Source organism: Mytilus californianus, unplaced genomic scaffold (assembly GCF_021869535.1).
Source record: "Mytilus californianus isolate M0D057914Y unplaced genomic scaffold, xbMytCali1.0.p SCAF_5, whole genome shotgun sequence".
Taxonomy (NCBI): domain Eukaryota; kingdom Metazoa; phylum Mollusca; class Bivalvia; order Mytilida; family Mytilidae; genus Mytilus; species Mytilus californianus.
The window spans coordinates 45,729,157-45,755,920 of record NW_026262701.1 but is presented as its reverse complement, the minus strand read 5'-3'; the positions used below and the strand labels follow the sequence as shown (position 1 = coordinate 45,755,920).

Sequence of the window (26,764 nt, the reverse complement as noted above, 5' to 3'; positions counted from 1 at the left end):
TGTGAGTTCGAATCCCGCACGGGGCAGGTGCACTCGACTCCAATCTTAATTGACTAGGATTGTCAGTTTTCCTACCGAAGGTAGGTGGTTCTCTCCGGGCTCTCCGGCTTCTCCACCAATAAAAAAATGAGCGCCTCGAAATAGCACAATAGTGTTTAAATGACGTTAAACACCAATCAATCAATCAATCTACGACAGAGTATCCGAGCTAGATCATCACGGCACTCGGTTTATAGTTGGGTGAACTAAGTGTACTTTTATCTTATGTCTTATGTGTCTATTGATCCTTTTCATTCAGTCGCATAGTGTTGTTTGATGTTTTGTACTTTACCTACTTGTTTTTTTTTCTATTGTGTGGTACTTTTTCTCACATTCTTGCTTTCGGAATTCCTCTTAAACATATAATTTGCTTATTTATTTGTTTATTTTTATGAAGTATTGTTGCTTATTATGTGCACAAACACAATACAACTTATATGAAAATACAGATAAGATAAAGATCAAACAACAAAAGTACTTTAATGAACAGAACATGTTTAGTTATCTAATGCATGTGCGAAATTTGGGATCGAAACACAATATATTAATAGCTAAATTTTGGATGGATTTGCTATACAAACTTTTTCGGCGAAATCGTTGCTCATCTAATAGTATAAAGAATAAAAATCAAAGACCTCTAAACAAAACCAAGCTTATGTAAGACTCACATTTTCGTCTTTCCTTCGCCTACACCACCCTATGCAGTCGCTCCGTAATTCTCGTATCACGGCTCTGAGGCGTCAAGCGTAAAACTGTCAAGGGGAAGGAGAAAAGAACACTGAACAGTGATGTAACGATAGACAGATTATCGGGTTTTCTCCGTATAGGTATCATAAAATATCAGCCGCTACGCTCACTCGATCAGCCAAAAAGGTTCACATTGTGGCTTTCAAAGACAAATTTATCAACGTTTTTCGCCGATTTCATTTGATTTCTAAACAAATATTTAACTAGTTCGAGCTGAAGTTGTATGAAAAATATTACCAATTTTACCAAACCTGAAATATTAAAAACTGTACATTTCATTTCAGAATCTGAGACAGACTTTAATTGGACAGTTGACGAGTTATGTGAAAACGAAACTGAACAAATTATTACGAAACTGAATTTCAATATTTTTGTCATTTATCTATCTGGTCATTATTTTGTTTAATTTGAAATGATAACCTTTCATCCACTTAAATGATTTTTTTAGTTCAAAGTACAAGGAAGGATATAGCCGGAACCTGAAACTTTATTTCATTAAAGTAACTATAAATTGTTAATGGGAAAGTATTGTTTGTTTTAATATATGATATTTGTTTAATGAGCAGTATTGGGATAACCTATGAGACAAGATAATTAACACATATAAAAAAATCTTTTCTTCCTCGTTATTTAAATTTCGCGTTATCTGCTGCACCTATCATTATGCGCATAAGATAACGGTAGCATTACTTTTTGCTAGAATATAATATGCGTTTATTCTCGAGGGTCGGATACTGAAAAGCTGTTGGATTAGCGACTCTTTTCACCAACAAATCTTTTGAGTAGAACTACTAATATTTTTCACGTAAAGTATTTTTTATGAAAGGAGTCGCAGTCCTATAGAATCATCTAGATCTTAGTTAAGCAATGACTATATCAGTTTATACATATTTAATTTATTAGATAAAACAGGAGTTTTTAAATGTGTTAAGTGGGTCAAGTATCCAAAAACGAATCAGCAACTCCGTATACAGGCGTTTATTCTTTCAATTTTTTTTTATTACTGGTATGTTCGATTAGGATTGTAAATTATATTAACACGTTTTATGATCTTTTATACGTGTAACGTGATCCAATATGCACTATGGTATTTATTGGTTTCAAAAGTAGTCCGATGGGAAAAAATTAACACTGCAGGAATAACAGTAAAGATTCAATAATTTGCCCATCGTAAAAAGATTCTTCAAACACAAACAATTTATTTTATGCAATACACAATTTGATGTCATGATAATTTGTTGAATTTAAAATTGATGCAATTCTTGATAGGATCAAACAATATGATTTGCTTAAACTGAGATATTTTTTATTTATACTGTTTCTTTAATTTTACGTTGATATTCATGGCAAAAGAAGCTGAAAATCTTCTTCAAAGCAATTCATATAATTTTTAAACTTGGTTATGCTTCCATCTATATCAAGATCTTTTGTAAAGTCTCCTTTTCTATCAAGTCTCGTTATAAACGCTGCCTTAAGTTTTGGCTCGGTTGTTTTTACAGTAACATCCGCATTCTTTGCTCTTCCATCCTCCTCAATAATAGCGACACCATTCCGGATTATTAGTACCACAAAATTATTTGTATCTGAAAAGATAAACTGGACGACTCCTTCAGTTGTTTCACAAACTCCAACTTCCGGCGTGAACATAGTACTAAATATCTGGAACAACTGTTTCAGTGGTAGCTTTTGGATTATCTGCCACTCGTTTTTCCTATTTGACTCATCTTCAAGGTTAACAATACCTTCTGTCTCGAGTGCGCATGTGATATAATAATTAGCAGCAATGGAATTTATCTGTCTGCTGCCCAATAAGTTAAGAGCATCAACTTTAAGTTTCTTGGCGTCTTTGTTATCTTTATCTTGTATAAGAACATATGAAGCAAGTTCAAGAGCCCATTGTATATCATCCTTATTCCAGGCTTTAATAGCCTCGGAAATAACATTATCAACCCCTCCCACCAACGCAATGACACGTGAGCCTTTTTCTGGTGTTGATAAGGGGAAAAGGTCTACTGGGTCTCCACTAAACCATCCAAGATACAGCTGAAATACCCCTTTCACTGACCATGGGACAGTGCCATAAAATTCTCTTAAATAAGGATGTTTCTCTAATTTTTCTGGCAATTTCACACGCTTTGCTATTTCATCAGGTGTCAAACCTTTATTGATAAATCTTAGTGCTTGGTCGTGAACGAACTGAATTCCATCTCTGTAAGGAATTAATACATTCCGAATGTCATTTTTCCCAATGAGCGGTCGATGGTGACTAGGAACAAGATAATCAGGATCCAGATCTAGCATTTTCTGAACAGATGTATACCAGTCTACCGGATCTCTAGCTGGTGCTCCGCGTATGGTGTAAATGTTCGGGAAAGCTTTGTAGACATCATCACCACTAAGGAATGCTTTCCAGGACGGAATCCATACACCAATTTGGTCTGATGTTTCCCCTGGGATATGATGAATATGCACATCTAGTCCTAGAAATGAGAATACAAATCAGTAAAAAAACAGCACATCCAGTTAACAAGAGATATAAGGGCCTGGTGGGATTTACAAAATATCTTCTAATGAGCAAAATAAATAGAGAATAGAGAAAAATGGTATAATAAATCAAAAAATAACGAAATCTATGGCTTCCCCCATCAAGACCCTCAGATATATATATATATATATATAGAAATGAAAAGGTTAATGTAATTTTCTTGAAAATTGTAATGACTACAAAAGATAAATAAACACACAAAACTATATAGATATATCATTTTGATATAAAAGGGAAAGTTTCGGTATGATAAGAACACATATTATGATAGTGTAGTGTTAAGAGCTGAGAAATAATTACTGTCAAAGAAGACATACTGGCATTAACAGGAACATAGCCTATCAAAAACATTTATACAATTTTGAACACCCTAGAAAAAGTTAGCATACTCTTTGTCACAAAAGGAACTAGAGGCTCTAAAGAGCCTGTGTCGCTCACCTTGGTTTATTTGCATATTCAAGAAAGGACACTCTCTAAATTGTAGAAGAGAAAAAAAGTCATGACAAAAATCTGTTTTGATGATCTTGCATTGCTGATCATTTAGTCTGTTTAGTTTCTCTCTATCTTCTTTAATTTTTGCTCAAAACACAAAAGAGGGAAAAAAATCATTTAAAAGCAATCACTCCTATAAAGAGTGACAGTCTACTAACTATATCGGCAAAATTTTACGTGTTAGTAGATCTTGCTGATCATTTTTGTGATTTAAAGTGTCTATTTATCCATTATAATTTTTTATCATATATGGCAAAACGCAAAAAAAAATGGTGAAAATCAATCGTCTTTAAATGGCAATAACTCCAAAAAGGACAATTTCCTCCATATTATCTTAATTGTAGATCTTGTCTTGCAAATCATTTTTGCTTATGTAAGTTTCTATCTATCTATAATAATTTTTAAGATATAAAGCAAAAACGCAAAAAAAATTGTAAAAATCGTCATCATAGGGCAAGAACTCTAATAAGCAGTCGACTGACAATTTCGACCATTAGACTTATTTGTAGAATTTGTCTTGCTGATCATTTTTGCAATTTAAAGTTTCTCTTTATCTATTATAGTTTTCAAGATAATAGGCAAAAATGAAAAAAATGGTCGTCTGACAGTTTTGATGTATGAGGACAATTGGTAAAGCTCAACGTTTTGAACATTTTTGCTCCTGTCAGATATTGTCTATTTATGAAGGTTTCAAAATAATACACAAAACTTGCATGTTACCACTATGTTCTATTTTTAGCCATGTCGGCCATCTTGGTTGGCAGGCGGGGTCATCGGCCACATTCTTCAAACTAGATACCCCAATAATAATTGTAGCCAAGTTTGTTTACATTTGATCCAACATTTTCTGAGGAAAAGACTTTTGTAAAAGTTAACAGACAATGGAAAATCGTCATTAAAGGACAATAACTCCAATAAGGAGATGTCGGACGATTTCCTTCATTTCCATCTTAATTGTAGATCTTGTCTTGCTGATCAGTTTTTCTTATTTAAGTTTCTATCTATCTATTATTATTTTTAAGATATAAGGCAAAAACGCAAAAAAAAATGGTAAAAATCATCATCAAAGGGCAATAACTCTAATAAGGAGTCGTATGACGATCTCGACGTTGAGGACTTATTTGTTGAACTTGTCTTGCTGATCATTTTTGAATTTTAAAGTTACTCTTTATCTATTATAGTTTTCAAGATAATAGGCAAAAATGAAAAAATGGTGAAATTTGTCATTTAAGGGCAATAACTCCTATTAGAAGTCGTCTGACAGTTTTGACGTATTAGACAATTGTTAGAGCTTAACATTCTAAACATTTTTGCACCTGTCAGATTTTCTCTATTTATCATGAACGGTTTTCAAAATAATAGACAAAACTTGCATTTTACCCCATGTTCTATTTCTAGCCATGTCGGCCATCTTGGTTGGCAGGCGGGGTCATCGGACACATTTTTTAAACTAGATTATCCAATAATGATTGTGGCCAAGTTTGGTAAAATTTGGCCCAGAAGTTTCAGAGAAGCTTTTTGTAAAAGTTAACGGACGACGGACGACGGACGACGACGACAACGACGACGACGAAGACGGACGACGGACGCCAAGTGATGAGAAAAGCTCACTTGACCCATTGGGCCAGGTGAGCTAAAAAAAAGTATGATAATGATAAGACAATGTTTTTTGGTACCTTGAAGACAAGTAGAAAGTCAAAATGTCATAAATATATGAAAATTTCGCGAGTTAAATAAACCTACGAATGATGGGCTCTTAAATAAAAGATCACCATATACTTGCCTGCAATTTTAGCAAATGTGTCTTTTCCAGTCGCTAACTTGGTGGGGGGAATGAACCCATGCGAATCATATCGTAAATTCAGACCTAACCCTGCATTGATCTTGCGTGATGCTGGTACCATTACACCAAACTGTCGTGAAGACCGTCGAACTTTAGCTCCATATGATGTAGTGAAGAAACTTGCGACTTCATTTGGTAGTTTATGATGAGACCAGACTTCCGGCAATGCTACACCTTTTTCTAAGAATCCCTTAAATAGAAAAGAAAAAAATGTTATCCTGACTTTCTCATTTTCTTGTTCGTAGTTTACCAATGCATTTTTCTCAGTATTTTTTTTTTTTTTTTTTTTTTTTTTAACTTTTTTACGTGCTTGAACTGTTATACACATTTCTTGCTTGATTTGTATCTTTTTCTAGTTTCCTCCGTTATCTATATTGCTTACACATTTTCTGTGCTCAAATGTATTATTCACTTCCTTGTGTTTTGTTTTGTACATTTTCCTATACTTAGATCTGCTTACATTTCCGGAGCACCGGGGTTCGTGTTGCTCAGTCGTTAGTTTGCTATATGTTGTGTTTTATATTCTATTGTTTGACTTTTGGTCTTTTTTCCTCTTATGTTTTTGCCATGGCAATGTCAGTTTATTTTCGACTAATGAGTTTGAATGTCCTTTTTGTGTCTTTCGCCTCTCTTTTCCTGTGCTTGGTCGCTTTTTAATATTACATTGATTATTGATTGTTTTGTACATAATCATTTACCGTCTCTGTTTAATTGTATTTTACATTTTTATATTTATGTATAGTACACATTTTTGTTAAGGGGCCAGCTGAAGCCCGCACCCGAAGCCCGCCTCCGGGTGCGGGGTTTTCTCGCTTTGTTGAAGACCCATTGGTGGCCTTCGGCTGTTGTCTGCTCTTTGGCGGATTGTTGTCTCTTTGACACATTCCCCATTTCCATTCTCAATTTTATTTAAATATTTAACTTTTTGTTGTTCAGTACATTTGTTCTGTGTTCGTTTGTTAAATGCCTTCCCGGTGTTTGTTATGCTTCGCCTATGATAGGAGGGGCATAACGTTTTCCGGTCTGTGCGACCAGCAGTTCGTCCGCCCCGTGTCAGCTTAAAAGTTTTGGTCAATGTAGTTTACCATGAATTTGTGGTCATATTAACTTAAAACTTTGTTCACGTGTTCATTAGGATTCGAACTTTTTAAATTATTTGCCAAATTATTGTTTTATCCCACGGTTCACTGGACATAGAAACATAGAGCGAGCGGGAATGATGTCCTATGGAGACAGATCCTTGTTTGTTATGTTTTACCTGCGCTCCTCCTATATGGTCTTGATGATGATGAGTATAAAGGATAGCTTTGATCGGTTTATTTGTGATCTTCCGAAACTCTTTGAGAATTTCTCTGGCTGCTGTGACACTTTCAGTGACATCGACAATAATTAGACCTTCAGGTGCGATCACCATAATAGAGTTCCCCAAAGCAAATCCAATGGCCACATAGATGTTATCCGTTACCTGAAATAAGATTGTCATCAATCATAAAAAAAATCTTGCATGGTTTTATTACCCCGCAACGTATAAGGCTCGAGAACACAGTCATTTCGTAGTACACTTGTAGATTAAGCAACAATCTAGTTACATTTTCAGTGATTTCGTTTATAATTACGCTATAAGAAAACATATCTTCATATAACACCAAACGATTTACGTGTGATATTTCATGCTTTCGTTAAAAAAAATAACCATTACGATTTCTTTTGTTCATTTTCCACTTCTGTCTGCTTCAAAAATAAATGTCTTTTTTATTACTGTCGCTTGACTAGTATTTTTCTATATATATATATATAAAAAAAATAACAATGTCTTTATAACTAGAAAATTATATCGGTCTTACACACTCAAACTGGTGCGTTCTAGTTTTGCTGGGTATAAAAGTCCAGTTTATGGGATAATCAGAAATGTGCTGAGTCATATGCTTTAAGTCAAAGAAAAGTATCAAAACTTCAAAGAGAGGAATTAAGAGAGAAAAAAGTGACCGTATAGAGATACAATACGATTTTCGTACAGATTGCAAAGTAATTTACTGAGATATGTATCGAATTGGCTGATAACTGTCAAATATTGTAACAAAATATCAATACTATATGCAAAGCAACATATTATAATCTTGTATACTTACAGCCCTAGCTCACGGCCTAAAGCATTGTATAAAAGACCCAGTAGTTGTAAATAAAAATCCAACACGTCGAAAGCATTCATTATATATAGAATACATATAGAGGTAAAACATCACCAAAATGATACCTTTATAACTTCCTTCTTGTTGAATATATCTGAGTGTTTGACGAACTCCTCATTTGGAATGAGCTCTCGTTTAACTTGTTCCGCCATTGTTGGTGCTTTATTTACTGACCAGACTTGATGGCCAAAGTAAGCAACCACAGCAAGGCCTGTGGCTAGGAACGCCGCATAAACTGACTGCATGGTCACTGAAAAAAATAAGACTAAGTTAACTGCATGTTTTTTAAATAAGGCAAGTATATTGCAAAACTTTCGTACTCAAAAATAAATACCACAAATAGAGTCGGTAAACAAGTCGATAACTCTGAAAAAGGCCGCTTTGATGCTACGTATTTTCTTATTTGAATGTCAACAATGTCAACACATTCAAAAGTTTCAATTACTATGCATACTTTCGATTTCATAATTAAAAGTATGATAAAAAATAAGGATTTGTTGGTCCTCTTCTTTCCTCCGTCCAAGTTGCAATGGCCGTAACTCTACAACTTAAAATGAACGACTTCGCGGGTTTTGAAGCCAATTTCATTTCATTTCACTAATGGAAATTTGACATTGACAAACAATCTAATAAATAGAAATGAGAAACTATATAATAGATAGAACTGAAAAACTATCTAATAAATAGAAATAGCAAAGTTCAAGCATTGCAAGGGGACCCCGAAATGGTTCCGATACAAAATACTATATGAGGTGCGTAACTATAGATGGATCCTGTTTATTTCTATAATAATGTAAACTGTGGATAATTTTGCATTGATATTTTTTCCTGTATGAAAAAATTGCTATGTCTACGTTTGGCTCTTAGAAACCATAACTTATTCCGACCAACACTAGAATCGGAGCTGCCAAGATACCTTTATCTAAACGGGTGTGATCATGAAACATGTTATAATATATTTTATATTTTAATGTTTGCTTTAATTGTATTTTTGTGTGATACATTTGTCACATACTTATTTAGTTCAATGACAATAAAGATTTAAAAGTGCTAGTTATAAAACGATATTGTCTGTGAAACATTAGTTGAAAAAACATGCTATTAACAAACTGAGATTACTATAACACTGTGTTATAGTAATCTCAGTAACAGTGTTAGTAATCTCAGTAACAAACGAGATTCAAGAACAAAGCGCTCGAGAAACCGTTAAAAGTTGTTAACTTTGACATTATTTATTCAGAATCTGTTTATTATTCACGATTCATGTAATAAATGTACGGCGACAAGTTCACAAATAGCTATTATGCAATTCTTAGTCTATAGATATTTGACATCCCTAGAGGCTTCTTATAAAGACTTTTAAACTTTATTTACTGAGTACTAAAGCTAACATCTTCTTTTTAAATATCGAAACTCAAGCAGTGTCGGTACTGACATAATTGATTACACAATTGTCTTAATATTCCGTTGATAATTTTTGGAAATTTTTGAGAAACTACCCGAAAAGGCTTCAAACAAAAAAAGGCTTCCACAACATGATCACCATACACAAATATAGATCACCTCAGTCGCTTATTTAATTCGGCTCCATTGCGAGATGACCATTTAATTGCACTTCGATGTACGTTGAGGGCCGTATCGGACTTTTTTAATAACTGCGGCCCATCTTTTAAAAGCCTTTCAATAACATTTATGTCAAGGTAAAGAATATCATATTCTGATATACATTATTTTCCCTAATATAACACGAATTTGTACATTGCGTCCTACAAAGTATTATATTTAATAGATGATGACTAGAGTATTCTGGAAATTGCATCCTATACTATTCAAATTATGAATATCTCACCACTGTCCCCTGTCCCCTCTCCGATGGGGAGTATGGTTGGTTTCGTTAAATGCAGATTCACAACAAAATTGCCTTATCTACCAAATGATGCGCTCTGAAAATGGTCGGAAATTTCCGATTTTCAAATCGGTCCCCATTTTCTACCTATTCGCTTAATAGTTGTCCTGTTCTAGCTTTTAAGCTTTTTTCTTACAGGAAGCAATTATGCCAAATATGCAAACAGCATAACTGTACACATTTTATTACAGAAAAAAAAAACATTATGCATTTCGTATTTTGAAGGGTAAACATGGCTACTTACGCTAATGAATTTATCCTTGAATATCCAATATTGTTTACTAACAATATATACGGCTATTCTTACTCAAACCTACCTGTTACAGGTGACTGAATCTAATAAATTAAGTAATATATGGTCATTGTGCGGTCATCCTCCGTTAGGTTATCTACTGGTGTCAAAAGCCGAAGGTCAATTTTTTATTTGATTTAAATCTTTTTTTCTCGTCTTAAAACAGACGGAGAGTATATTCCTCTATACACAAAGCTACCTCAAATTTCAGAGTACAACGAGCAAATGCATATACCTAGAAAAGCAGTTAATTTCCAATGTAACAATTGTCGACAATAAAGATCCTCATAATCCACCACTTATACGGTGTTGAGTTTATGGTTGTTTTTTTTTAAATCATTTTTGTCAGTATAATTATTTGTGACATCATTATAGGACATTGTTAAAAGCGTTTTTGTCCCCCGCGAACGCGTTGCGGGGGACATAGAAATACCGGGCGTCCGTCCGTCCGTCCGGTCTTGTTAGCGCTCTCAAAGTTGCAATTCTTGCCAGATTTTTATAAAACTTATACTATATGTTAATATTAGCATATCTCGGACAAGTTCTATAATGGTGGTCGATCGACTTTTCTCATCACTTGGCGTCCGTCGTCCGTCGTCGTCGTCGTCCGTCGTCGTTAGCTTTTAAAAAAATCTTCTCCTCTGAAACCACTGGGCCAAATTTTACCAAACTTGGCCACAATCATCATTAGGGTATCTAGTTTAAAAAATGTGTCCGATGACTTCGCCAACCAACCAAGATGGCCGCCATGGCTAAAAATAGAACATAGGAGTAAAATGTAGATTTGGGCTTATATCTCTGAAATCAAAGCATTTAGAGTAAATCTGATTTGGATAAAACTGATTATCAGGTCAAGATCTATCTGCCCTGAAATTTTTAGACAAATCTGACAACCCGTTGTTGGGTTGCTGCCCCTGAATTGGTAATTTTAAGGAAATTTTGCACTTTTTGGTTATTATCTTGAATATTATTATAGATAGAGATAAACTGTAAACAGCAATTATGTTCAGCAAAGTAAGATCAACAAATAAGTCGTCAAGACCAAAATTGTCAGTCGATCCCCTTTAGGAGTTATTGCCCTTTATAGTCAATTTTAACAATTTTTCGTAAATTTTTGTAACCTTTTACAAAAATTTTCTTCTCTGAAACTACTGAGACAAATTTAACCATACTTGGCCTTAATCATTATTAGGGTATCTAGTTTAAAAAATTTGTCCGATGACCCCGCCTTCCAACCATCATGACCGACATGGTTAAACATAGAACATAGGGGTAAAATGCAGTTTGTGGTTTATATCTCTGAAACTAAAGCAATTAGAGCAAATTTGACAGGTGGCAAAAATGTTCATCAGATTTAGATTTATCTGGACTGAAATTTCAGACGAATCCGACAACCCGTTGTTGGGTTGCTGCCCCTGAGTTAGTAATTTTACAGAAATTTACAGTTTTTTGTTATTATCTTAGATATCATTATAATATCGAATATCTAATACTATTAATTATGATTTTAACCTTATTTTGCATGATTTCCAAAGCATCAGTAAATACAGGTGAGCGACACAGGCTCTTGAGAGCCTCTAGTTAAAAAGAGTTATGACCCTTGGAAATATTAAATTTATGGAAAATGGCCTCGTCAGCGCTCTCAGGTGTACAATTCTTGCCAGATTTTTATAAAACTTATACTATAGGTTAATATCAGCAATATCTCGGACAAGTTCTATAAGGGTGGCCGATCGACTTTTTAAAGAATTATGCTCCTTGGAAATATTACATTTATGGAAAATGGCCTCGTTAGCGCTCTCGCGGGTACAAGTCTTGCCAGATCTACTTATAGTATATTATAATTTGTTTTAAAGAACAAAAAAAAAAGGGTTTTATAGTTATTGCCCTTGTATCTTGGACAGATAAAATAAGTGCAACGCGGGGGACATTGGAACTCTGTTCTTTTATTATTTTTGTTTCACATGAGTTTTATTATTTTGAACATGATTTCATTCAAGAATGGTATCTTAAGATCAGGCCAGATACATATATAAATATAATTCTCTGGTCAGGTTCAACACTTTAATAATTTCAAATATCAGTTCAATAAATTTTATAATTTTTTCGTTTGAATATATTATATAACCCTACACGAATACGATGCAGTGTGCGTTTGTTTAGGTACAAATTTTATAATATTTAAGCCTTTGCCTCCTCTGAAAATCAGCTGCAAATGTTTGCACCTGTCCTAAGTCAGGAATCTGATTACAGTAGTTGTCTGTTTATGTAGTTCATACGTGTTTCTCGTTTCTCGTTTTTATATAGATTAGACCGTTGGTTTTTCCGTTTGAATGGTTTTACACTAGTAATTTTTGGGGGCCCTTTATAGCTTGCTGTTCGGTGTGAGCCAATGCTCCGTGTTGAAGGCCGTACCTTGACCTATAATGGTTTACTTTTATAAATTGTAACTTGGATGGAGAGTTGTCTCAATGGCACTCATACCACATCTTCCTATATCTATTTATTCCGAAAGAATAAATCTCATAAAAACAAAGGTATTTAGAAAAGTTCATAACTGTTCGGCACATGCAAGTTGTCTCGTAGTCAAACATATTACATCTGTTAAACATCTCCGAATTAAGAATAATTTAGTTTGCATTGTCAATTTAACCCGAATTTTGAATATTATATCACAGATGGGTTGGGCAATAGTTCCTAATCGCTTAAGAGATCATACATGGACTCACTAGGCATCGGGTCAGGATACGAGGTAAGTTTTGTATGTGGCTTTCTCATGCGGAGCTTTACCAATACACTAGCCAGTAAACACTGAGGCGAGTTGGACGAATCCCGCATGTGGCAGGTGCGCTCGACTTCAATCTTAATTGACTAGGATTGTCAGTTTTCCTTTTTTTAGGAAGATTAACTCACATTAGTGTCGGTGAGTTTGAGAATTTGAGTGCTATTATAGAGATCTCATCTGATCATATTTCAGTAGTTTTGAAACTTACACTTGAGTAAGCTATAATGTTCTAATAAATAACTAATAATAGTGCAAAAGCACATCTCAAGAAAAGAAGAATATCAGTTTAAGCTTAATATGGCCATGGGTAGGATCTAAACAAATAGGCTCATGCGGGTGTGAATCCTTCAGCTGTGAAAACAAATTGAGGTAAAAGACAAAACTGAAAAAAAAATAATAATAATAATGCTTGTGAGCACAGAAGGGTAAAGATTGCTTTTATTTTGCAATTTTGTGGATTTTTAAATATAACATTGAACTGTATTTTGCTAGGCAAATTAAAAATTTGAGTTGGAGTTATCTTCCTTTGTTCATGATTGTACATTTGTAGTTGAACCTATTTTTATAACAGATTCATACACCATGCATTACTTATGTAATTTTTAACTTGATAATAAAATGTGTTCTTGACAAGTATGGTACAATTGTGTAATTTAAATATCATCATATTGTAACTTAAATATCAAAGTATAACATATCATCAATAAATTGCATGACATTGACTGGATAGAATCTAAACAATGATCACTTCACTGCACTATTTTGTTTGAACTATCAAGGTAGTGATAAATCTTTGAAGATATAGATATCAAGTCAGTACCATAGGATTTTGATTGCATTTCATGCAACCTTTACCCTAAAAAATCTTTATTCAAGGGAAATGACTCCTATAATGAGTAATCCGATGGTTTTGGCCATATAAGCATTTTTATAGATCGTGTATTGCTAATCGTTTTTTAGTTTTACAGTTTCAACCAATTTTTTTTTATGGATTTCAAGATAGTAGACAATAAATGCATTATACCCTTATGTTCTATTTATAGCCATGGTAGCCATGTTGGTTGATTGGCAGGAACAATAAACAGGAACTTTAGACTAGATATCGTAAGGATCATTCAGTTAAAGTTTGGTTGAAAAGGTCGAGTGGTTTCAAAGGAGAAGTTTTTTTGTAAAAGATAATGAAAATGAACAACTGACGCAAAGTGATACACTTAACTGCAATAAGTGATATGTACTCACAAAACACAAGAAGTGAAGAATTTTAAATATTGATACAAACCATCCGGTGGCTAAGGGTATTCCATTGAAATTTGTAGCCTAGATACAGTAAAATAAGAACTGAAAATTCGTGCCTATTGTACATCTGAATGTATGTTCTGTTTATAGTAAGGGCAGCTGTGTTGGTTCATTGTTTGGCATCGTCAGATACAATTTATAGCAAATTATTGCGTCCACTTTTGGTTTCATTTGGCCAAACAGTTTCAAAAGGAATGAAATGCTCCGCTAGGCACAAGCTTGATACGACCGCAGAGGTCGAACCCTGAACAGTTGAGGCAAGTATGGACACAACATTTAAGCTTAAAACAGCTCTGAATTTGGATTGTGATTGAATATTTGACACAGCATAGGTTTGTGACACAAAATGAATATGGTCGAAGAACTGAAAAATTTGAAATTGGACATTTACCTTTTATGGTCCAATATCCAAAATCTAAGTACATGGTTCGAATCAGCATATCAAAGAACCCCAAGAGTTCAATTTTTGATGAAATCAAACAAAAGTTCAATTTAGGACCCTTTGGACCTCAATGTGGACCAATTTGATAAAGGAGCCCAAAATCCAAAGTCTAAATACATGGATAGATTCAGCATTTTAAAAAAAACCATGAAATCCAACAAAGTTTTTGGACCCTGATTTAGACCAACTTGAAAACTGGAATATATACTCTTATACACCAATTATTGTCCTGAAACATGAAAAATGCTTGTTTTTGGCCCCTTATTCCTAAACAGCTACGACAATAACCCCCAAAATAAATCCCAACCTTCCTATTGTGGTATGGAACCTTATGCTAAAATTTAATAGAGATCCATACACTTATAATCAAGTTATTGTCTGTGAACTTGACAAACAAATGTTTTTGTTAGACCCTTTTTGGCCCCTAATTTCTTAACAGCTATGACAATAACCCCCAAAATTAACCCCAACCTTCCTGGTGTGGAACCTTGTGCTAAAATATTGACCAAATAAATATCTCTTATACTCAAGTTATTGTCTTAAAACCAGACAAATAATTGTTTTTGACCCCTTTTCTGGCCCCTAATTACCAAACTGCTAAGACAATGACCCCCAAAATCAATCCCAACCCTCCTATTGTGGAATGGAACCTTATACTAAAATTTCTTACACATCCATACACTTACATTAAAGTTATTGTCTGCAAACCAATTTATTTTCCATGAACCAGTAAAACTGACCTTTTTGGCCCCTAATTACAAAACCCCAAGTACAATAGCCCCCCAAAACAATCCCAACCATGATCCTTTAGTGGTATGGAACCTTGTGCTTAAATTTCATAGAGATCCATGAACTTATACTCAAGTTATTGTCTGTGAACCAAAATGTCTTCAGACAAAGAAGCAGACAACATCATAACATAATACTACCGCTTTGTGGTCATATAAAAAGACGACAGAGGAACGACAGACACAAAATAAACTGCTTCGCCGAGCGCAGCTGGATACGACCGCAGAGGTCCAACCCTGAACAGTTGGGGCAAAAATGGACACAATATTCAAGCTTGATACAGGTCTGAATTTGGATTGTAATTAAATATTTGACACATTATTAGTTTCTGACACAGAATAAATGTAGTCAAAGAACTTGAAATTGGTTGTTTGATTTGAATTTATATTCAATTGAAGATTTCTTGCTGTTGTGCAATACACTGTGCTGTTGCGCATTACTTAGTAAATCTGTTTTCAGACTAAAATAAATTGTGACCCCAAATTTTTTTCTTTTGAAAATTGACAATTTCTTAAATCTTGAGGGAAAAAAAATTGACCCCCCATAAAAAAATTTAACCCAACCCCCCCCCCCCCCCCCCCCACCTTTCCAAAAATTTTTTGAAGAAATTTTCTTTTTGTAAAATGTGCTACGAATTAAGAGACATCCATACACTTAAACACAAGTTATTGTCTGAAAACTAGAAAACTGGAATATAATAAATGCTTGTTTTAGACCCTTTTTTGCCCCTAATTCCTGAACGGTTTGGGCAATTACCCCCAAAATGAATCCCAACCTTCTACTTGTGGTACAATTTCAGAGCAATCAAAATACTTATACACAAGTTATTGTCCTGAAACTAGAAAAATGCTTGTTTTAGCCCCTTTTTTGCCCCCAATTCCTAAACGGTTGGGACCATCAACCCCAAAAACAATCTAAACCTTCCTTTTGTGGATTGAACCTTTTGCTTATATTTCATAGAGATCCATACATTTAAACTAAAGTTATTGTCTGGAATCCAAATGTATGATTTGAATTGATATTCAATTGAAGATTTCTTGCTGTTGTGCAATACTTAGTAAATCTGTTTTCAGACTATATACAAAGAATCAGCAAAATATAATTGTGACACCCAATTTTTTTCTTCTGAAAATTGAGTTTCTTAACTCTTGAGGAAAAAATATTGACCTCCCCCAAAAAAATTTTTTTTTACTCCCCCTCCAAAAAAAAAAAAAAATATTTGAAGAGAATTGTCTTTTGAGGAAAAAATTTGCTCCCCCCCCAAAAAAAAAATGTTTGCCCCCCCCCCCCCCCCCCCCCCCTTTTCCAAAAAAATAATTTTGAAGAAATTTTCTTTTTGTAAAATGTGGTACAAATTAAGAGACATCCATATACTTAAACGCAAGTTATTTTCTGAAAACTAGAAAAATGCTTGTTTTAGACCCTTTTTTGCCTCTAATTCCTGAACGTTTGGGCAAATATTCCTTAATCAGCATTTTTAAATAGTAACTTCTCAAAATAAATTAACAGCTAATCACCTCAAGACAATACAACATTTCTTTATACATAATATAAAAGCAGTGTAAGGGAGGTAATCCAAACATAACATTGTACTTAAGGGCCAAGTAAGCTTTTCTCATCACTTGGCGTCCGATGTCGTCCGTCGTCATCGTTAACTTTTTAAATTTTCAACTTCTCCTACAGAACCACTGAATGGAATGAAACCAAACATGGCATGAATGTTCCTTATGAGGTGCTGACCAAGTGTTATTACTTTGAAGCAGATCCATCATCCAAGATGGCCCCCAGCGGGGACTTAGTTTAACATAGACCTAAGGGAAATACATAAAATGTCTTCTTTTAGAGAACCACTGAATGGAATGAAACCAAACATGGCATGAATGTTCCTTATGAGGTGCTGACCAAGTGTTGTTACTTTGAAGTTGATCCATCATCCAAGATGGCCGCCAGTGGGGGACTTAGTTTAACATAGGACCCTATGGGAAATACATACAAATGTCTTCTTTTAGAGAACCACTGAATGGAATGAAACCAAACATGGTATGAATGTTCCTAATGTGGTGCTGGCCAAGTGTTGTTACTTTGAAGCCGATCCATAATCCAAGATGGCCGCCTGCGGGGGACTTAGTTTAACATAGGACCCTATGGGAAATAGTTACAAATGTCTTCTTTTCGAGAACCACTGAATGGAATGAAACCAAATATGGCATGAATGTTCCTCATGAGGTGCTGACCAAGTGTTGTTTCTTTGAAGCCGATCCATAATCCAAGATGGTCGCCAGGGGTGGATTTAGTTTAACATAGGACCCTATGGGAAATACATACGAATGTTTTCTTTTAGAGAACAACGGAATGGAATTTAACCAAACATGGCATGAATGTTCCTTATGAAGTGCTGACCAAGTGTTGTTACTTTGAAGCCGATCCATCATCTAAGATGGCCACCAGCTGGGGACAGTGTTTAACAAAGGACCCTATGGACAATACATACAAATGCTTCTTCTAGAGGTGCACTGAATGGAATGAAACCAAACATGGCATAAATGTTTCTTATGAGGTGCTGATGAAGTGTTGCTACTTTGTGGCTGATTTACTGTTCAAGATGGTAACCAGGATTTTTTATTGAATTACAGGGCCAATATTAAACCAAATTTGGGCTCACTCATTATTAGGGTATCCGTTATGATTTTAATCTATTTTAAATCAAAGTAGAATCAGGTGAGCGACACAGGCTCTTGAGAGCCTCTAGTTAGATCTACTAGTCAGTCACTTCCTGTTTGACAGATCAATGAAGTTTTATCATAACCATAGAGTATGGAATTTTTTGTTACATATCAAGTAGCTTCTGCAATAAGGAAAGATTTGTTGTTTGTTCAGGAATTTTATGATTTTGAGTTATACCATGTAAGAGATTTTCAGATCAAATCAACTGGGCAGTCACTTCTATTTTGAAAAAAAACTTTGACTTTTATTTCACCCAATGAACATGGAATTTTTCATCAAACAAATTTTGACCATCAACTACAAGCCTTTTTTTTAATCAGCACAATTGAGAAATGAAATAAAATTTACATTTATTATTTTTCTTAGTTTATTGGAATGAATTTCATTTACAATAATGCATAAAAGTAAATAATGATATAAGATAGCTACAAGGTTTAAAATAACTACTCATTACCAGTCAAATACTGGAATATCACAAGATACTAAAATCTTCCCTTACTAACACAAAATATATAAAACAGATACTAAGTAGTACAATTTTTTGCACTGTATCAATTTAATGGATTTCAAGATTTATCAGAGCCATGAAGTTCCTTAGCATATATTTAACTGTATGTTTAGCCTTTAAAATGTAAGGCTTAACCATACTACTTTTATTTAGAAATTTCTGTAAATAAAATAATCTGGAATGTTTCTAAAAGGTATATATGATAACTTCAAATGTTGTGTCTTATGTACTATTATTTGTCTGTTTGTCTTTTTATTTTTGGCCATGGCGTTGTCAGTTCGTTTTCGATCTATGAGTTTGACTGTCCCTCTGGTATCTTTCGTCCCTCTTCAAACATATCTCCAGAAATACCTCTTCTACAGGTTGAAATTAAGTATATATGTTAAAAAAATCACACAGGGAAAAAAGTCAAGAAATGAAACTCTTATCAAGATTTTCTAATTTCTTTTAAAAATATTTCATTTCTGTTCTTCTTCATCACAACACAGGTAATGGGTCCAACAGTGGAATTCAGCACACTACTTATGTCATAACCCTGTAACAATAGAAATAAGATGTGTTAAATAAATAATTGCAATTCAACTTGCACAAAAAAGCTGAAACAGATAGCGTAAAATTAAAATATTTTAGTCATTAGACTAGGAACTAATTACCATACACAAAACAGTTTAAAATCTGTCTAGTTCTAGTCATCTGAAAAGATATTGGCCAAGCAGAGTTGAAATATTCCGTTAGTCTTGTCAAATTTCGAAAATTGTGCCGGTTTATAGTGATAACCATTTATTGTGAGTGCAATATTAATTATACTGATATGATATTTTATCAGGTATACTGTGGATTCATTATTAATCGTTGGATACCAATTTCCGTGGGTTTTGTGGGTACAGGTGAACCACGAATTCAAATGGTCAACGAATTACAAATTTTCTATAGGGTTTGTATGCAGTGATTGGCAAAACCACGAAATCAAATATCCACGAAAATGGAAGTGTTCCTCAATCCACGAAAATTGATACACTCGAAAATAAATGAATCCACAGTATTTGAAAAGCTGATTAAGACAACAAGGTAAAGCAAATTGTATAAAGTTTACCTCTTCATCATTTTCATCTTCTGGTAATAATGACTGTATCGTGTCTTCTAAAAGCTGAAAATTACAAGATTTTATATCTAAAATTTAATTACAATATGACAAATTAAGTATAATACTAATAAAATATTTAAACATTCATTTTTTTATTTCAAAAGTAGTGATAAAGTATGGAAGATTGATAACTATCTAGCCAGCCATATTCAAGTTTTAATTGCATGAATTCAATCTTTATCCTATAAAATGGATATAACATATATGAAAACTTTGTTAGTTTTTGTTTTATAGTATACTACAAGACTTCCTTATGTGCAGGTTTTTTTTACAATGTTTTATTTTTTTGTATGTAATTTGCAATCACAAGTATATTGCAAATGCTGTCCCCCAAAACTTCAAAACTGTTCAAGCCATATCAGGTCAGTATAGCACATACATTTACTTTTGACATATAAAAATTAGAATTTCCAGATAAAGAAGTTGTTTAATCAAAAATAAAAGAAGCACAAGAACTTCACCTATCTGTCTCTTTCAAAGGTGTTCCTTTTTTAATATTTCTCTTTCAGTTAAGAGAAATCTTTAATTACTTCAACATGTTACTTTCACAGCCATTTTTCAAAATACACAACATGGCATGTACTTCAAGTATAAATGAATAACTTACATCTATTTTGATTCTATTTGATTTAAGATTAGTAACTGAAGCATAAATTTCCATCTTCATTTTGGTCACAGGATGCTTAACAACTCTCTTACAACCAAGGCAGACAAGTTCTCTAAAAAAATGTAGAAAAACAGTAATAAAAAAAAATATTCAATGAAAACCACTGTTATGAGCAAATGACTCAGGACTGTCTCTGAAATTGATTTGAAGCTACTTGCATGATCTTTCTATTGTTGATTGGGAATTGTATCTCCATAAAGAATATGAAGGTCTGGATGTCCCTCAATTCTGTATTCTTTAATTTTTTACACCATTTTTCTCTATTCTTTATATATTTGCCCATTATTTTCTATTTTTCACTCCATTATCCTCCACTCCTTATTTTTTTGCCTATTTTTCTCTATTCTTTATATTTTTGCCCTTTATTCTACACTTTTTGCCAATTACTCTCTATTCTATAAACCCCATCCAGACCCTCGTATATGACAAAGAATTATATAGGTGGTAGATCAGGTGATACAGGCTGAAAATCTAAGTCCAAAAAATGACCCTTTTTTGTCATCATCTTAGTTTCTGCTGATATTATTTGTTGCCATTTACATGATAGAAAATAAATATTTGCATGTTGAGTACAATCTTATTTTGTTTTTAAGACTACTGCAGACAGCTCATGATGTCAAATTGAATAAATGTTTAATGTTACATATTCATTTTAGTCCTGTCTGTTTGTTGTTAATGTTGCTTTTTTAGTGCAATTTAAAGCTAATTTGTATCAGGGTGGGTGGTTGTATTTGTTTTCACATTTTCACAAAAACTGCTAGGAAATTTGATAAAAATATAAAACATGTAAAAGACACACTATAAAGTTTTTTTTATATACTTAGAACACAAATGTATTTAATAGTTTTGTAGGTTGTTTGTCCTAGTACAACATGTATTCAATTTAAAAAAAAAAGTATATTTTGTATTTTCATACTTAGTGTTAGCTTTCTCTGCTAGCTTGTCTAAACCACACTGATCACATACATCCCAGGAATAGGCAGAACTCTCATCTATCTCATTAATTGTACCTACAATATACAAAACAAATGTAGTAATCAAAATATAGAGGACAACAAATTCTGAATTCTAGGATTTCATTTGTTTCCGATCTTGTTTTACATATTTTACATTTCATTACAATAGAAAATGTTTACAGTCGACGTCAGGTAACTTTTTGTTAAATATTTTGAAACTACTTACCACATTCCACCATCATTCAAGTTGTCCTTGTATTGTATCAATATAATCAAAGTTTTAATCCATCATATTGGAAAAATGAAGAGCTCTTGAACCAAAAAAGGATGAAAAGAAGAGTTAAAGCCATGTAAGGAATGAGAGCTTTGGGAAATATATTCCTTTATTCAAAATAATTTCAACAAGAATGTGTCCATGGTACACGAATGCCCCACTCGCACTATCATTTTCTATGTTCAGTGGACCTATAAAAATAAAACAATTTTCATATTTTCATGCTAGTAATGAAGTACTGGCTACTGGGCTGGTGATTATTAGAGGGGCTTTGTCCACCAATAGAGGAATCGACCAACTGGTAGTAATAATATTAACCGTACCAGTTTTACTACACTAGTTGGACATTAAGACAATAATTGTCTGTTTAGTGATGCTCCAGGCCAAAATATTTAAAAATCTAAAACTGATTCTAACAAAAGGCTCTCATGGGCTTGAATCACTAACCTAGTATAAATATGCAATTGTGATATTTTACTTTTATTGAAACCAGTTATGTATGCTTATTTGTAAATCTTATTAAATGGCAGTTTTGTAGAAATTCTATTGATGGTCATTTTTTTCGTACAGTTTATATACCTATCTGATATCTATTAGGTCCAAGGACACAGTTATCGTCCTTTGGTTTTCGTTGTCTACGAATATAATCCCTAGTGTGAACAGTGTATAACTTGCATTTTTTTTTGAAACACTTTCCCAATTTATTTCTTGATATTTTATGCATGAAATATTAAGTAAGGGGATGAAATTACATGTTAAAAAAATTTGGGTGCTGAATCTTTATGTTAAGTAGTGATTTGGTCCAGTTAAAAAAGGTCAAAAATTAGAATGTCTGAAGCTGTCAAACTGAATTTTAGCCCCCCTTAACACAGAATTGTCAATATTTTGAGTTAGAGCTGGTAGAAGTTTCTATAATTTTGATATTATTTGTATCAATAGTAGTACACTACACTGTAAAAATCTTTTTGAGATAGAGCAGGTGCGAAATTTTTAATTTGAATTTATTGTCTAAAAGAAATGCACTACCAAATAACTGTGTTCTCGGGCCAATTAAAGGTTTTTTAATAATTTGCCAGATTATTGAAATCATTATAAAGAGTTGGTTATCAAGTTCAGCCATGTTGACCATTTGTAGATCTTATTGTGTTGAACATTTTTGTTTTTTGCAGTTCCTCTCAATCTACTTTTTTGTCTGCAAAATATTCAAAAATGAGTAAAAATCATCTTTCAAGGGCAATAACTCCTATTAGGGTTTCATTGACAATTTATACCACATTGACTTATTTGTAGCTCTTGTTTGGCTCAACATATTTTTCAAACAAATTTTATCTATCTAAAAAAAACACAAAAATGCAAAAAAATGTCTTTCAACAGCAATAAGTCCTATAAAAAGTCAAATGACAATTTCATCCAGGTTGACTTATTTGTAGATCATATTTTGTTGAACATTTTTTGTGATTGAAAGATTCTCTCTATCTACTAAAGTTCCACAAAAAATGCAAAATCAAAAAAGGATAGAAAGCATCATTCAAAGGCAATAATTACCATAAGGGTCAACTATCTGTTACTACATATACAGCTTACCTTTAACTGTGCACAAATCATATAGTTTGGAATCTTTATCCAGATCAGGAGGTGAAAATGGATGGATAATGTCTTCTGTAGATAATTCAAAACCTAGTTTCTGTAGGAAACTGCTTGGCAATATTTGGCTGTAGCAGTCACATATTAAATTACCTAGAACAAAACCAAATTATGCCTAAGTTCATTTTACAAAAAAGCATAATCAAAGGAATTATGGTTTTCAAGATGTATGCAGACGTTTTATTCTGAAAAATATGGGGTACAAAATTTCATTGCATTTACTGTAAAACAGTCCCCAACTTTAAACTTGGAAAAGTGTTATAAACAATCAAATTTAAGAACTGTGGATTCATTTGTTTTTGTGAATACCAATTTTTGTGGATTAAGGAAAAATAGTATTTTCATGGTTTTCCCAAAGTCTACATACAAGCCTATAGAAAATTTGTATTGATGAGCATTTGGATTTATGGTTAACCTATAACCCTGAAATCCACAAAAGTTAGTATCCCATGAATAATAATGAATCTACAGTACATACTGTCCACCATTTTCAATCATAAAATATTTTAGATATTAAAAACCATTTTTTTTCATTTTATGTCTAGTTTTGTATTTTATATATGTTGTGTACAAATTTAATGTTGTACAGAATTTTTGTACAAGTTATCAGTGTTTTATGAACCGCTTAACACAAATGGATGATACAAGCACACAGTCTTTTGTTTCGCTTATTTCTCTCATATTTCTATGACTACATGATACAGTCTAATACTGAGCATTGATACAAAAAACATTATAAGAACACAAATAGACTTTTAAAGGATATGATTTTGGTATAAGGAGAAAAATAAAAATAGAATTTAAACGATTCAGGTGTCCTTATTTCCAGTTTAAAGACAGGGAGAATAGCACTTAATGTTAGGTTGAAGTATATAAATTTGAATTTAAGACATTAAGCTGACTAATTTAAGAAGATAAATTTTTACCATCTGATGCAAAAAGGTATGTGCCAAAAACCTTATAACTTGTACAAAAACCCTGTACAAATTATAATTTGTACAAACTTACATCTTGTACACAACATATACATGTATAATATATATATGGCAGATCTTTGATTGTTTCTGTTAACTTTATTCACAACTTTTACAGACCCAGAACAAATTAGAGCTTGACATATTTTAAGGACTCCTGTCTATTGACGCTTTAGGTTATTTTTGTCATTGGGTTGCTGTCTCATTGATGAATACCTCACACCACCTTTTATGTATATATTTATATATATATATATATATTTGTAAAATACCATCAGTATGAAGAACATCTTTAGTTACAACTGTACCACCAATAGGTTGTTGTATATTACATGTATCTTTGACTTTTATAATTCTGTAATCTGTATGATCCAAACTATCATCTGTTATGTATAGCAAATACCTAAAATCTACTGATGTGGAACTGGACAAATCTGACTGGAACAAATAAAATAAAATAAAAAAACATTAAAAAAAAATTTTGATTTGCAGAGAAATTGCTTTAATCTTTATTAAAACATCTATTCCAGAAATAAGTTCACTTTTTTAAGAAGAAAATGTAATATTTTTGTTTGATTATATTCTACACTTATTCATAAAGATATGAAAAACATATGCTTGACAATTAAGGACTGCTCCATTAAAACATACTTGGTGCCCAGGGAAGGCACTTTGAAAACAGAGTGCATGATCACCCATAGAAGCGATTTTAGAGTCTGCATACATTTAAACCCGTACATCACAATATTTGGCACCCACTCATAGTGGCAAATTTAAGTTGCCTTCCATGGGTCCATGTATGTTTTTATGGAACAGCCCTAAGTTCAAGGATAACATACATTCCATCTGTGTTTGAGCTTTATAGCTGTCAAGTCAACATTTGGTATTAGAAAATGTGTACTGCTTTAACACAAAAGTAAAGTTTCTAATCACAGTGTTATTGCATAAATGAGAGTATAGAGAAAACATAAGTCTGCTGATGTTCCACACTGCCACTTAACAGATTCCCTTTCAATGTACAAGTTACTGTTACTGTGGAATCATTTATTTTCGTGGGTACCAATTTTCGTGGATTGAGGAAAACTTACACTTTCGTGGATATTTAATTTCGTGGTTTCACCAGTCTGCATACAATCCAATGGAAAATTTGTAATTCGTTGAACATTTAAATTCGTGGTGCACCTGTACCCACGAAATCCACGAAAATTGGTATCCAATGAAAAATAATGAATCCACAGTAGTTCATAAAATCCATATCAAACAGTCAAAAGTATAAAGAAATTGTTTTCATGTCAAAGTCATTGCTCTTGATTACCCTGATTGCATTTAGTTACAAAGTCTAGAGAATTAAAACTGGATTGAAAAAAATGTCTGGCTTTTTGCAGCCATAATTTTTTGTTGGAAGCCCTGTTTGTATTGTTTTTGAGTTTTTGAGAGGAGCCAGTGCCTACCAGTAAGTATAATGCTGAATTCATGTTTTTTTTTAATAAACTTGATGTTTTAGGGGCATCAAAATCTAAATGTTCAATAAAAATTTGATGAGAATGGCGAATTCTATTATTTCAATTTTTCAAAAGTAGCAAATTAGGTGGACTTTTATTGCTTTGTATAATGTCGGCAGAGAAACTTCATCTTTACAAACTTGGTGTGGAATATTAATAGGAACCAAATGAATTGTTGCAACAGTAAGATGAAGAACATGGTGGATACCAAATGATGACAAAAGCTAAAAATATATCCCTTTGAGGGCAAGTAAACTAAAAAATGTACATACGTTACTCAATTTTGCCAGCAACTTCACTTTCATTGTAAATCTACAGATTTCATCTTTCTCCTGCAAAGATATGTTGGTTAATTTATCATCTCATACAGTGCTGACAAAGCTGTACTTGTTATCTTAATCCTAAATTTCTATGCTAAATTTTGACATGAATCCTGACATGACCTGAGTTAGTCTTCATGCTTTTTGTCGTATTCTGCATTTTTATTAATCAATAGCAACAAACTATGGTATTTGCAGGATTATCATATCAGTTTTAATTGTTATAAATTACATTTGATATATGCATTTGCTGTTGACAAGATAACTTACAAATACGGGCTGGTCCGTAATTAAACGCATGTGGCCATGGGAGGCACTTCTTAAAGACCCCAAACACCCATAACATAAAATTTTCTATTTCACTAATAATTCTTACAAAATTTTAAGGAAAATGCAACCACCCATAATAAATAAATCTAAGTGCCGCCCATCACTCAACCCGATAAATTTTGGAACAACCCTAAGACTATATTCCCTCATACTGGTGAGAATGAAATAAGATTTAGATCAGAAATATAAATATAGTCAGCTGAAAATGGAAATTTGAAAATCTTTTCCTTTATATAAAACTCACCATGACATTTTATGCTTGTAATTATTTCACAGACATATTATTATTTTTTTTATTTATCTATCCCTTTTTGGAGTAACATGTACATTTATTTTCCATAAAGAAATTTTTCTTC

General features: G+C 33.0%; 2 protein-coding genes across 2 annotated transcripts in view; both read right to left on the bottom strand.

Moving 5' to 3' along the window:
• Positions 1-500: 500 nt before the first annotated feature.
• Positions 501-10,068, bottom strand: LOC127702324 (linear primary-alkylsulfatase-like). Its single transcript, XM_052206467.1, has 5 exons — positions 10,006-10,068; positions 7,921-8,105; positions 6,925-7,131; positions 5,607-5,856; positions 501-3,266 (listed from the first exon to the last, which is right to left on the bottom strand). Exons 2-5 carry the CDS (start codon positions 8,098-8,100, stop codon positions 2,128-2,130), a joined length of 1,776 nt encoding a protein of 591 aa, XP_052062427.1. The 5' UTR covers positions 8,101-8,105; positions 10,006-10,068; the 3' UTR covers positions 501-2,127.
• An 8,380-nt stretch (positions 10,069-18,448) lies between these two features.
• The window catches only part of LOC127702312 (DNA repair-scaffolding protein-like), a 56,942-nt gene continuing 48,626 nt past the window's right edge, over positions 18,449-26,764 (bottom strand). Inside the window, exons 14-20 of the mRNA XM_052206448.1 lie at positions 26,031-26,090; positions 24,529-24,694; positions 23,223-23,375; positions 21,325-21,418; positions 20,349-20,460; positions 19,691-19,744; positions 18,449-19,132 (exon numbers count right to left, since the gene is read on the bottom strand). Coding sequence (XP_052062408.1) covers positions 19,025-19,132; positions 19,691-19,744; positions 20,349-20,460; positions 21,325-21,418; positions 23,223-23,375; positions 24,529-24,694; positions 26,031-26,090 — 747 coding nt within the window. The 3' untranslated portion in view covers positions 18,449-19,024. The remainder of the gene's footprint in view (positions 19,133-19,690; positions 19,745-20,348; positions 20,461-21,324; positions 21,419-23,222; positions 23,376-24,528; positions 24,695-26,030; positions 26,091-26,764) is intronic.